This window comes from Thalassophryne amazonica, chromosome 4, assembly GCF_902500255.1.
Source record: "Thalassophryne amazonica chromosome 4, fThaAma1.1, whole genome shotgun sequence".
NCBI classification, from domain to species: domain Eukaryota; kingdom Metazoa; phylum Chordata; class Actinopteri; order Batrachoidiformes; family Batrachoididae; genus Thalassophryne; species Thalassophryne amazonica.
The window spans coordinates 36,964,872-36,977,476 of record NC_047106.1 but is presented as its reverse complement, the minus strand read 5'-3'; the positions used below and the strand labels follow the sequence as shown (position 1 = coordinate 36,977,476).

Genomic DNA, 12,605 nt, shown 5'->3' with positions numbered 1-12,605 from the left:
GCTTCTCCCATTTTTCATTCAGGGTCGCCACAGGAGATTCGAAATGGATCCAGAATACATGGAAATTGAGCAAGGGTGGTTTTGAACTGAGACCTGCTAGGCCACCACCCTGTCTGGACCTTAATATCAAGTCATACTGTCCCCGAAGACAACAGCATATTGTGCAGATGTATTTTATGAAAAAAACAAACAAATCCTTGTCATATTCAGGCCAATACAGTGTATTTTATGGAAAAATGTGTATACTTATGACCGACTGGGGATGTTGTCGGGTGGTGGAAGGAATACTTCGAGGATCTGCTCAATCTCATTGTCACGTCTTCCGAAGAGGAAGCAGAGACTGGGGACTCAGAGGCGGACTCATCCATCACCCAGGCTGAAGTCACCGAGGTGGTCAGAAGGCTCCTCGGTGGCAAGGTTCCTGGGGTGGATGAAATCTGTCCGGAGTACCTTAAGTGTCTGGATGTTGTGGGACTGTCTTGGTTGACACGCCTCTGCAACATCGCATGGCAGTCGGGGACAGTGTCTCTGGACTGGCAGACCGGGGTGGTGGTCCCTCTGTTTAAGAAGGGGGACTGGAGGGTGTGTTCCAAATACAGGGGGATCACACTCCTCAGCCTCCTTGGTAAGGTCTATTCCAGAGTACTGGAGAGGAGAATTCGACCAATAGTTGAACCTCGGATTCAGGAGGAGCAGTGTGGTTTTCGTCCTGGTCGCGGCACACTGGATCAGCTCTACACGCTCCATTGGGTGCTCAAGAGTTGATGGGAGTTCGCTCAGCCAGTCCACATGTGTTTTGTGGATCTGGAGAAGGCGTTCGACCCTGTCTCTCAAGGCACCCTGTGGGGGGTGCTCCGGGAGTACGGAGTCCGGGGTCCTTTGTTAAGGACTATCCGGTTCCTGTACGATCGCAGCAGGAGCTTGGTTTGCACTGCCGGTAGTAAGTCAAGCCTGTTTCCAGTGCATGTTGGCCTCCGACCAGGGCTGCCCTTTGTCACCGGTTCTGTTCATTATCTTTATGGACAGAATTTCTAGGCGCAGTCAGGTTGTAGAGGGGGTCTGGTTTGGGAACCACAGAATCTCGTCTCTGCTGTTTGCGGACGATGTGGTTCTGTTGGCTTCGTCAAATTAGGACCTTCAGCGTGCACTGGGGCAGTTTGCAGCAGAGTGTGAAGTATCTGGGATGAAAATCACCTCCAAATCTGAGGCCATGGTTCTCTACTGGAACAAGGTGCTTTGCCCTCTTCAGGTCAGTGGAGTGTCCTTGCCTCAAGTGGAGGAGTTTAAGTATCTCGGGGTCTTGTTCACGAGAGAGGGACGGACGCAGCATGAGATCGACAGACAGATCGGTGCAGCGTCTGCAGCGATGCGGTCGCTGTATCGGACCGTCGTGGTGAAGAGGGAGCTGAGTAGGGGGGCAAAGCTCTTGATTTACCAATCGATCTACGTTCCGACCCTCACCTATGGTCATGAGATTTGGCTCATGACCGAAAGAACAAGATCGCGAGTACAAGCGGCCGAGATGAGTTTCCTCTGCAGGGTGGCTGGGCACTCCCTTAGAGATAGGGTGAGGAGCTCAGTCACTCGGGAGGAGCTCGTAGTTGAGCCGCTGCTCCTCCACATCGAAAGGAGCCAGCTGAGGTGGCTCGGGCATCTTTTTCGGATGCCCCCTGAACGCCTCCCTGGAGAGGTGTTCCGGGCACGTCTCATCGGGAGGAGGTCCCGGGGAAGACACAGGACACACTGGAGGGACTACATCTCGCAGCTGGCTTGGGAACGCCTCAGGGTTTCCCTGGAGGAGCTGGGAGAGGTGTGTGTGGTTCGGGAGGTCTAGGTGGATTTGCTTGAGCTGCAGCCCCACGACCCGTCCTCGGATGAAGCAGAAGAAAATAGATGGATGGATGGATGGTTTATACTTACAGTTGCTCATTTCTACAGTGCTAAAATAATTTATGGAATTCACAAAACTCTAAAATCTAGATATTTATGGAGAACCAATTTAATCATTTCTTCTCTGCATGTGTTCTGTTGTTTATTGGCATTAAAATTTTTAGATAATAAAACAGTACTTCAAAACAAATGCCAGGTACAAAACACATTCATCTATTAAAACCTCCAGCTTCAGCAGCCATGTAACACGGGAACACGGGGAACAGAATCTGTGCATGACAACTAATGTGTAACAACCACAACGGTAGTTTAAAAAAAAAAAGACAAGCAGTTATAGATTTACATTTAAATAGGTTTATGTTTTGGTACAATTCTAAAGCAGTTTAGCATCAGCAAAATCTGCTTTATTAACTTAAATAAGGAAAAACAAAAAAACAATCTGTATTTATTAACAGATGCTATACAACCAGCGGGACACTGAATCACGCTAAAATATGAAGTAATGTGCAGAGTGGTTAAATTACAGGAACATACCTGTATTTTTTAAGTTCTAAACTTCCTGCAGAAAAACACACACCTCCTGGATCTGAGTGATAAAGTGAGATCAGGCCTGGAAGTATTCAGAGGCGCAGTGCATCTCCACAGCCACAACACTATGGAACTGTCTTGGGTCCTGGATGGCAGCCACCCACGCAGCCAACTGATCCATCCCAACCTCTCAAAAAATAACCATCTCTCTGCTGCAGCTCGGTGTAAGGTGGACGTTCCTTTGGCCTTCTCCAGCCACTGGGATCATCAACACTGAGGGTCCTCCACGCTGCATCATGCACCGAGAAATGTGTCACACAGCCAGAATGCCGACTCTCCCTGACGATATGAGTGATGCTCCTCATCTAAGACTCCATAAGTAACCATTGATTTGACAGTTCCCAAGGATCCTCTGGAGACCTAGTACCAAAGAACTCTTCACCTTTAGTCACTGAGTGGCATCCAAGTCTGACATCAACAAAGAAAGCACCGGGACCCTAAAGACTACAACCCTCATTCTCTTGCAAAGATATCAGCTTTTCCAAACATCTCTGTCAAGCAACATCATATTTCCATATGTTCGATTCCAGAGGACGAGGACCAAGAGACGTATGTTAATACAGCGATAAGTCAATAAATTCAGGATATACAGTAAATATTTTTTAAGGCAGGTAACATTTGTTCATACAATCCAAGACTGACTTGCTCAAAACATATTCAATGATTTTTGTTCTATGTATAACTATGTTTCACCAACATCAGTCACATGATCCAGTTGCTATGCCAACCCGACCCGAACACCTCATGAAAAGCAATAATTCTGCAATGTTAATTAAAAATTTGTTCATTAGCTTTCCAGTCAGCCAGCAACAGAAAAGCCGAGGCAAAGCTCACACAAGAACCTCAGCCGTGGAGGGAATTACGATTACACCGTCATGTACCTGATACTGATATCTGTCTTACGGTACAGACGGCGTGTCGGGCAAACTATCGATGTTAATGTCTGGCAGCAGGTGACAGCTGGTGATGATGTCGATCTTCTCTGACACCGCCTTCAAGTCATCCAGGATTAATCGGATGCTGTGGGAAGCGTTGATGATGGCACTCTGAGACGTCGTGAGCTGAGCTGTTGCACTGCGCACCTTTAACGAAAACAAACAAAAAAAAAATACAGCAAATCAACTTTACTGAAATAACAACTGAAATGAGCAGAGAAGACAAAAGCACCCCAATATCAACGAACACATCTGAGCGGGAGATTTAACGTAGGTGGTGTTGGATGACATTTATCATGAATCCTGCAAGTGAGTTCTAATTACCTGCTGAGTTACCAGTGACAATGGCATCATCTTTCTTAGGATGCAGTTTGCTTGTTTGTTTTACAATCCTAGTCAGATTACACCAATTATTAATCAAGGTTGATGATTGCTTCATTTGTCTTTATTTCATTTATGAAGATAATCCAGGAATGAACGAGGCAGCCGTCCCTGAAGAACGAAGTTCCCCACACGCTTAAAATACCACAAACAACCTATTTTATAATCACTCACAAATTCCAATTTTATTCATCTCGTTTCATTCTTCTTTGTCTTTCGGCTGTTCCCGTTAGGGGTCGCCACAGCAGATCAATCGTTTCCATCTCACCCTGTCCTCTGTATCTTCCTCTGTCACACCAACCACCTGCATGTCCTCTCTCAGCACATCCATGAACCTCCTCTTTGGTCTCCCTCTTCTCCTCCTGCCTGGTGGCTCCATCCTCAGCATCCTTCTCCCTATATATAGCCCCAACCAGTCCCAGCAGAAGACTGCCCCTCCCTGAGCCTGGTTCTGCTGGAGGTTTCTTCCTGTTAAAAGGGAGTTTTTCCTTCCCACTGTAGCCAAGTGCTTGCTCACAGGGGGTCGTTTTGACCGTTGGGGCTTTACATAATTATTGTATGGCCTTGCCTTACAATATAAAGCGCCTTGGGGCAACTGTTTGTTGTGATTTGGCGCTATATAAAAAAAAATTGATTGATTGATTGATTGATATACCCTGGGTCCCTCCTCTGCACATGTCCAAACCATCTCAATCTCGCCTCTCTGACTTTGTCTCCAAACCGTCCCACCTGAGCTGTCCCTCTGATATGTTCATTCCTAATCTTGTCCATTCTTGTCACTCCCAAAGAGAATCTCAACATCTTCAGCTCTGCCACCTCCAGCTCTGCCTCCTGTCTTTTTGTTAGTGCCACTGTCTCTAAACCATACAACATAGCTGGTCTCACTACTGTTTTGTAAACTTTCTCCTTCACTCTTGCTGATATTCTTCGGTCACAAATCACTCCTGCCACCTTTCTCCACCCACTCCACCCTGCCTGCACTCTCTTCTTCACCTCTCTACCACACTCTCCATTACTTTGAACAGTTGACCCCAAATATTTAAACTCATCTACTTTCACCACTTCTACTCCTTGTAACTGCACTATTCCACTGGGCTCCCTCTCATTCACACACATGTACTCAGTCTTGCTTCTACTGACTTTCATTCCCCTTCTCTCCAAAGCATATCTCCACTTCTCCAGACTAGACTCAACTTGCTCTCTACTCTCACTACAGATCACAATGTCATCTGCAAACATCATAGTCCATGGGGACTCCTGTCTGATCTCATCTGTCAACCTGTCCATCACCACTGCAAACAAGAAAGGACTCAGAGCTGATCCTTGGTGTAATCCCACCTCCACTGCGCATCTCACCGCTGTCACACTATTCTTGTACATGTCCTGCACTACCCTAACGTACTTCTCTGCCACTCCAGACTTCCTCATACAATGCCACAACTCTTCTCTTGGCACCCTATCATAAGCTTTTTCTAAGTCCACAAACACACAATGTAACTCTTTCTGTCCTTCTCTGTACTTTCCCAACAGCATTCTCAGAGCAAACATTGCATCTGTAGTGCTCTTTCTCGGCATGAAACCATATTGCTGCTCACAGATCTTCACCTGTTTTCTAAGCCTAGCTTCTACTACTCTTTCCCATAACTTCATGCTGTGGCTGATCAGCTTTATGCCTCTGTAGTTACTGCAGCTCTGCACATCACCCTTGTTCTTGAAAATAGGAACCAGCACACTTCGTCTCCACTCCTCAGGCATCCTCTCACTTTCCAAGATTTTATTAAACAATCTGGTTAGAAACTCTACTGCCATCTCTCCTAGACATTTCCATGCCTCCATTGGAATGTCATCTGGACCAACTGCCTTTCCACTCTTCATCCTCTTCATAGCAGCCCTCACTTCGTCCTTGCTAATCTCTTTTACTTCCTGATTTACTCTCACCACATCATCCAGCCTTTTCTCTCGCTCATTTTCTTTATTCATCAACTCTTCAAAATATTCCCTCCACCTTCTCAGCACACACTCCTCACTTGTCAGCACATTACCATGTGCATGTTTTACCACCCTAACCTGCTGCACATCCTTTCCAGCTCTGTCCCTTTGTCTGGCCAATCGGTACAAGTCCTTTTCTCCTTCCTTACTATTCAACTTCTTGTACAGCTCGCAATATGCCTTTTCCTTTGCTTTTGCCACTTCTCTTCTCGCCTTACGCCGCATCTCCTTGTACTCCTGTCTACTTTCTTCATCTCTCCAACTATCCCAAAACTTTTTCGCCAACCTCTTTCTCCTTATGCTTTCCTGGACCTCTTCATTCCACCACCAAGTCTCCTTGTCTTCCTTCCACTGTCCAGATGTCATACCCAGTACTGCCCTAGCTGTCTCCCTCACCACATCTGCAGTACTTTTCCAGTTGTCCAAAATTGCTTCCCCTCCAACTAGTGCTTTTCTCACCTGCTCGCTAAATTTCACACAACAGTCTTCCTCCTTCAGCTTCCACCATCTGATCCTTTGTTGAGCTCTCACTCTCTTCTTCTTCTTTACCTCTAAAGTCATCCTACAAACAACCATCCTATGCTGTCTAGTGACACTCTCTCCTGCTACCACCTTAGTCTGTGATTTCTTTTAGCTTGCATCTCCTATAAAGAATGTAGTCCACCTGTGTGCACCTTCCTCCACTGTTATATGTTACCCTGTGCTCCTCCCTTTTCTTAAAGTAGGTATTCACCACAGCCATTTCCATCCTTTTTTGCAAAATCAACTACCATCTGTCCTTCCCCATTCCTATCCTTGATACCATATCTACCCATTACTTCCTGATCACCTCTGTTCCCTTCACCAACATGCCCCCCTCCTATCACCACTCTTTCATGCTTAGGCACACTCTCCACCACCTCATCTAACACACTCCAGAAATCTTCTTTCTCCTTCATCTCACAACCTACCTGTGGGGCATATGCACTGATGATATTCATCATCACCCCTTCAATTTCAAACTTCACACTCATCACCCTGTCAGACACTCGCTTAACCTCCAACACACTTTTAACATACTCTTCCTTTAAAATGACCCCAACACCATTTCTCTTCCTGTCCTCACCATGATACAACAACTTGTACCCACCGCCGATGCTCCTGCTCTTACTTCCCTTCCACTTGGTCTCTTGCACACACACAATAGGTGTACCTTTCTCCTCTCCATCATATCAGCCAGCTCTCTCCCTTTACCAGTCATACTACCAACATTCAAAGTCCCCACTCTCATTTCCACCCTTCTAGTTTTCTTCTTCTCCCGCTGTTCGTGGCAACGTTTTCCTCCTCTTCTTCGTCGTCTTCGCCCAGCAGTAGCCCAATTTCCACCGGCACCCTGTTGGGCAATAGCACCGGTGGCGGACGTTGTTAACCCGGGCCGCGACTGATCCGGTATGGGAATTCGATTCTGAGTCTGCATAGTTGGGTTGGCTTGTTTTACGCCGGATGCCCTTCCTGACGCAACCCTCCTCATTTATCCGGGCTTGGGACTGGCACTCAGAATGTACTGGCTGCACACCCCATGTGGCATGTTGTAAGAAAACAGAAAACAAACAAAAAATATAAAAATTGGTTCAAAACTACATAATGCGAGTTTAAAGTTCAGTAAAATGTATCTTGAGTTTATTTAGATCTCCGCTGATAGGTAACTCTGAGTGAGGATGTAAGAAGTGAGGGAAGCCACCAAGATACCTGTGACACAGCTACTCTGGGTGTGACTGGAGAAACGGTTTGTTGCACCATCGGTCAGTTTCGTGGTGGAGTGCAGCACAGCGGGACCTCATTCCAAGAAAACAGATCTAATCCAGGCTCAATTATCCAGTGCACATACTGGTAAACGTGAGCCGAAATCTGACATTTTCTAGGAGCATCCTCCTCTGTGCCACTCCACCATCAAACTGTGGAAATGCAGAAGCAACACACAAACGCTGCCCTGTGCAAAGTCTCTCCAATCACAGCCAGAAAACATCTGCCAACATGTTCACGGACTGTGTAGAGATTAAGGATGGACATTCACCGTGACGTCACTGCAAATGTTTAAGAACTGCCCTCACCGTACCTCTCGGTTGGCACTGCCGTAAACCTGTCGTAGTGTCTGTCCCATGTCAGAATACAGCCGGCTGTTTGACTCTTGCAGCTTCTGCTGTAACAACGTGTTGCCTTGAGAATTCAAAACATTGGGGGGAAAAAAAAAAAAAAAAAAAAATCAGTAAATCCATTCATGTGTAGCTGTTTCTTAATCTGAATTATATAACATCTAAATAGATCCTTGTAATCTGATTTTTAGCTTGTATGTCACGTGGCACTGATTGTATACGCGTCCCTTTGTATAGAAAAATAGTCCACTGTATGACTTATATTATTTTTCATCCAAACTGGTTCAGTACGTTTTGCTCCACAGAACAATTCCACTGCCTTTTTGGGTAAATGCGTCTGTGATATGAGGAAGATAAATTCAGTGCACCATAAACCAATTAGAAGCTTGTTGGTGACATCTCTAGTGGCTGTAGAAGCACTGTCAAATGAAGAATTGGACAAGTTCTGTATCTTTCAATCACGGTTTTTTGCTGGATTAAGAAAAGCAGATGCAAGTACTTTTTCAGCCGTATAACTTTAAGTAAAATATCAAATGACAAGCAACTATTTAGGTGTCATATAAAACAAATAATGAATGCTGTATTAATTAATATATATATACAGCACACATGCGCAGGGTTCTAGCTAGGATAAAATTTTAGCGTAGTGGTAATGTCGAGGGAGCGAAGCGAACGAGTGGGGGGGATGCTGCGGAAGGGGGCAGCTTTTGAAAATTTAAGCTAAAAAATGGCCATTCTAGGGGTACCCAAAGGGGAAAGCCAGGTACGACAGCCCAAGTCCCTTCATCCTGTCCAGAAGGCTGGGGACGTTTGAGTGGGCAATCTCATTCTGGATTAGCCAGTACATGGCCCTCAGTGAGGCAGTTGGAGTCCGTGGACATTTTTAAGTCAAGACTTAAAACCTATTTTTATTCTCGTTCTTATGAGTAGTTTTTATTTTATGTATTATTCTTTTACTTCTGTTTTTAATTAGGTATTTGAATTTTTTTTTTTTATTTATTTGTTTTAATTTTTATGTTGAACTGTCTGTGTGAGGCACCTTGAGACGGCTTTTGTTGTAATTTGGTGCTTTATAAGCTGATTAAATTGAAACTGAGCAACATTTTATTGAGTCTTAAAGTAAATAAATATGAAATTGGTTACTGGATCCTTAAACTCTGGACATAATAAACTCTACATGGTGGATCCTTGATCTCTGGACATAAACAGAAATAAAATGTTCATTTTTGTCAAAAGCATTTCCTTTCAGACATTATTATTGGCATGAATGTCTTTCCATACCTATGAGCTGAGCTCTTACAGCTCGCTGCACTGCACGTCAGGTTCATAAAGAATGCAGGACGTCTCACTTTGGGAGGAAAAAAACGTTTTAGTAGATTGTAGTTTATTGTCTGTATTGCAACATTTGTAAGAGGTGTCATTTTATTTAAAGCGGCAATTCGTTTTGAAGTTATTAATTCCGACCGGACTCTGTCTCAGCAGAGCAAACGGAACGGAGGATGATTCTTGTTTGTTGACTGCAACAAGACATGAGTCCCAGTTACTGACTTTAATCCACACAAAAATGACTCATGATATTTTAATGGCTTTGAGAGGGGTTAAGAAGTGGACTTACCGCTTCTGAAGAGCAACGAATCAAAGAGCCACGAGCCATTGAATCGAAGCATTGCTTCATTCACGCTTCAAACTGGAGTCGCGCTGCAGAAACGGTTGATTACACGGTCCAAAATAAGCGCAATGGTCCAAAATGATATCATAACGGGCCGTAACACAAGTTTGCGCTAGCTAGAACCCTGCATGCGTGTGCGTACACACACATATCGCTGTTGTGGGACCAAAACAGAGAAAGTACAGCTATCCCTGACTACATTCATACTTGTGAGCACCCCTCCCCACTATGTTTGACTTTTACATTTAATAATGCCAATTTTAAATCATGTTTCCATCCTTTTCTGTGGCACTATTTGGAATAATCTGACTTTTCCCAGCTACAAACATGTATTTCAGAGTAAAACATCAAACCTTAGTTTAGCTTTAAAAACGGTCAAATTAATGAACATGTGTGGGAATAAAATATTACTGTCATTGCAATTTTGTCAGCACCAAACAAATGTGGTATTTCCGATCACACTAGCTGCAGCACTCAGAGCACTAATGCTCTGGAACATTCCCGTGGTTAGCAGAGCATCAATGTGCTAGTAACTGATTAACTCTTGGATCAATATACTTAGCTTCCGATTAAGACGGTGTACTGCTTTACAATAGTGATGTCAACACAAAATCACGACATCATTTCTCACCATGAGATTTGTGGGTGGGGCTTGGCTTGTCTTCCACGACTGATGGTATGTCAGGGTGGTCTCGCACTATGATGAGAGGGGGCAGGTCTCTCCTGAATATGGGGGTGCTCGCCTGGCTGAGGACATCAGGGCAAACTTTACTTGGTGTCTGATCCTCCGTCTCACCCTCACTGTCTGTTTCAGAAGCCTCTCCTGGAATCTGAGCACACACAGGGACACACATACAACACATTACACACTCCAACCACCATGTCTCAAAAACTGTAAAATACACTGCCACAAAACTAAAAGTATGTGGTCAATCAGGTCATCTTCCCTTTGGCCTTAAAATAATATAAACTAGTGTGTTGCCCATAGGGATCCACGGGCTCTAGATAGGGTAGTGTTTATAAAATAGGTAGCTGACAGGGGTGGTAATAAATTAATCAAAGCTTGTATAAAGAACTGGAATGTTGTGAGAGTCCAGAATGTTTTTAGAACCTTAGACCTCAACAATTTTTAGAAGAGGAACTCAACCTTTTTATTTCTGGTTAATTATGCAATTTTTAAATGTTAATTTAGTGTCTTGATGCATTTATAAATTGTTTAGGTTCTTGTTATCATATACACACCATTGTTATTATTTTATTTTTACTTCTATTTTGTCATTTGATTTTTAAATGGACAATGGAAATAAGTGTTTTCACTTTCTTGTGTCATCAATGTATTTTTTAACGTATTTTTTATTATATTGTTACACTGAACCTACTAAAAAAAATAAATCACGGCACTCACACTTTTAATATAAAGATGACCTACCACCCTCTACTGGAATGGCGTGTGAGTCCAGAGAGTAGTTAGCAACATCCATTGTTCAGTGTTGTTAGCTAATATGTGTAGCTTCTCCAAAAATATTAGTCCTATCAACGTTTTGTTTTGGCGGCATTCATCCTTGACCCAAAATACAAAAGCACCCCAAACGGCATCATCAGCCCCTGACCAGTTGCTGGATGTCATGGGCTATTCCAGGACTGATGATGCATCACCGACAGCATCCTGCCTACCAGCTGGGACTAGTTTGGTGGGCGCACCAAAGATGCGAGGATGTCCGAAGGGAGCTGTCACTAGTCATCGGCCCACCAAACAAGAGGAGGAAGACCAACAAGCCACTCCCTTTCATCAAGTAGACTAAAGACCAGCGGGACATGCAGTGTCTGCAGTGGTTCGTCAGCTCCACAGCTGTTGTCTTCAGAAGTGAGAAGATCCATGAGACTGATATAGAGCAAGATCCAACTGCTGTTTGTGATACTACTTTGGATGAAAACGTTAGTGTAGAGAAGATACATAGGTACTTTGACCCCGACGGCTAGCATGACCTACCCAACATGTGCTTCAGATGAAGGAAGACAACTTCAGCTATACATGTGCTGTATGCACAAGGAGAGACCCATGGAACTGTGTGCAGTGTGACAGATGCTTGCTCTGAAATCATCTCCCGTGCGTGGGAAAGAAGCACCCACCAAGGGCTGTGCATTGGTTTTGCCAGCAGTGTACCACTACAGCCAAGTAAACTGCCATACACACATGGACACTTTGGACAGCAGAGCCCTTGTGCTACTATGAACTCCGTATTAATGAAAATAAATACGGTTATATATATATATGAATTGTGTTTGTGCTAATTCATTCATTCATTCTGGTGTGACGGCTACGGAAACAGATGTTTAGGTAACCAGCAGAGTCTCGGCCTTCAGGCTCCTTCAAGACCACATCTGGACTCCTGCTTCCTCAATCAGCAACATTACGTTTAAAATAACAAGCAAGAACACTCTGACCTGGTTTCAAGGGTGCATCACTTTGTTTTTCATTTTTTCATTTTATTATTTCTTGCAGTACAAGGCATCAGCAGAATCAGGGTCTTTTAATGTGTTTTTCGTACCTTGGTTCCAGCTGCGACGGGCTGCGCCGTGGATGTGAGGTATACTTCATCGTCTGAGTCCGTCTCTGACGCCTCGCCCTGAACCACGATCTGATACCTGCTGGACATGACTTTACACACACACACACACACACGCTTAGAAAACACCAAACCGGAGCTAAAAGTGGTCAGAAAACACAGAAAAACAAAGACAAGAAGTCTGAGACATCATCACGTGACGCAGACACTCAGGATGTAGCTACTTCTTCGATGGTTTGGCAAATTATACCATCGTGCATTACCGCCACCAACTGGACCGGAGTATAGAACCAACACATGCACCACCGTGAAGGACTGGTGGGAACTCCTGCCAACAGCTTTAACGGTGCGGGTTTTTTTTTTTTTTTTGTCATACCGCTGTTGTGATCATCACAAACAACCACCTGCATTTCTGTTTCTTGACCAACAGGCGCTCTTCTACGTTATACCCCAG

The 12,605-nt window shown here is 44.4% G+C and overlaps 1 protein-coding gene across 1 annotated transcript; it reads right to left on the bottom strand.

The window, feature by feature from the left end:
- Positions 1-3,165: 3,165 nt before the first annotated feature.
- On the bottom strand, positions 3,166-12,310 carry bloc1s3 (biogenesis of lysosomal organelles complex-1, subunit 3). Its single transcript, XM_034169389.1, has 4 exons — positions 12,134-12,310; positions 10,216-10,414; positions 7,879-7,979; positions 3,166-3,560 (listed from the first exon to the last, which is right to left on the bottom strand). The coding sequence occupies exons 1-4, from the start codon at positions 12,239-12,241 to the stop codon at positions 3,378-3,380; spliced, it is 591 nt and encodes a 196-aa protein (XP_034025280.1). The 5' UTR covers positions 12,242-12,310; the 3' UTR covers positions 3,166-3,377.
- Between the last annotated feature and the right edge of the window lie 295 nt (positions 12,311-12,605).

Excerpts from the sequence above, each read along its gene's own strand:
- bloc1s3 (XM_034169389.1), bottom strand. The coding sequence starts at position 12,241 with ATGTCCAGCAGGTATCAGATCGTGGTTCAGGGCGAGGCGTCAGAGACG. Across the intron at positions 10,415-12,133 it reads CCGTCGCAGCTGGAACCAAG|ATTCCAGGAGAGGCTTCTGA; the intron begins GTACGAAAAACA and ends GTGTGTGCTCAG. Across the intron at positions 3,561-7,878 it reads ACGGCAGTGCCAACCGAGAG|GTGCGCAGTGCAACAGCTCA; the intron begins GTACGGTGAGGG and ends TTTTCGTTAAAG.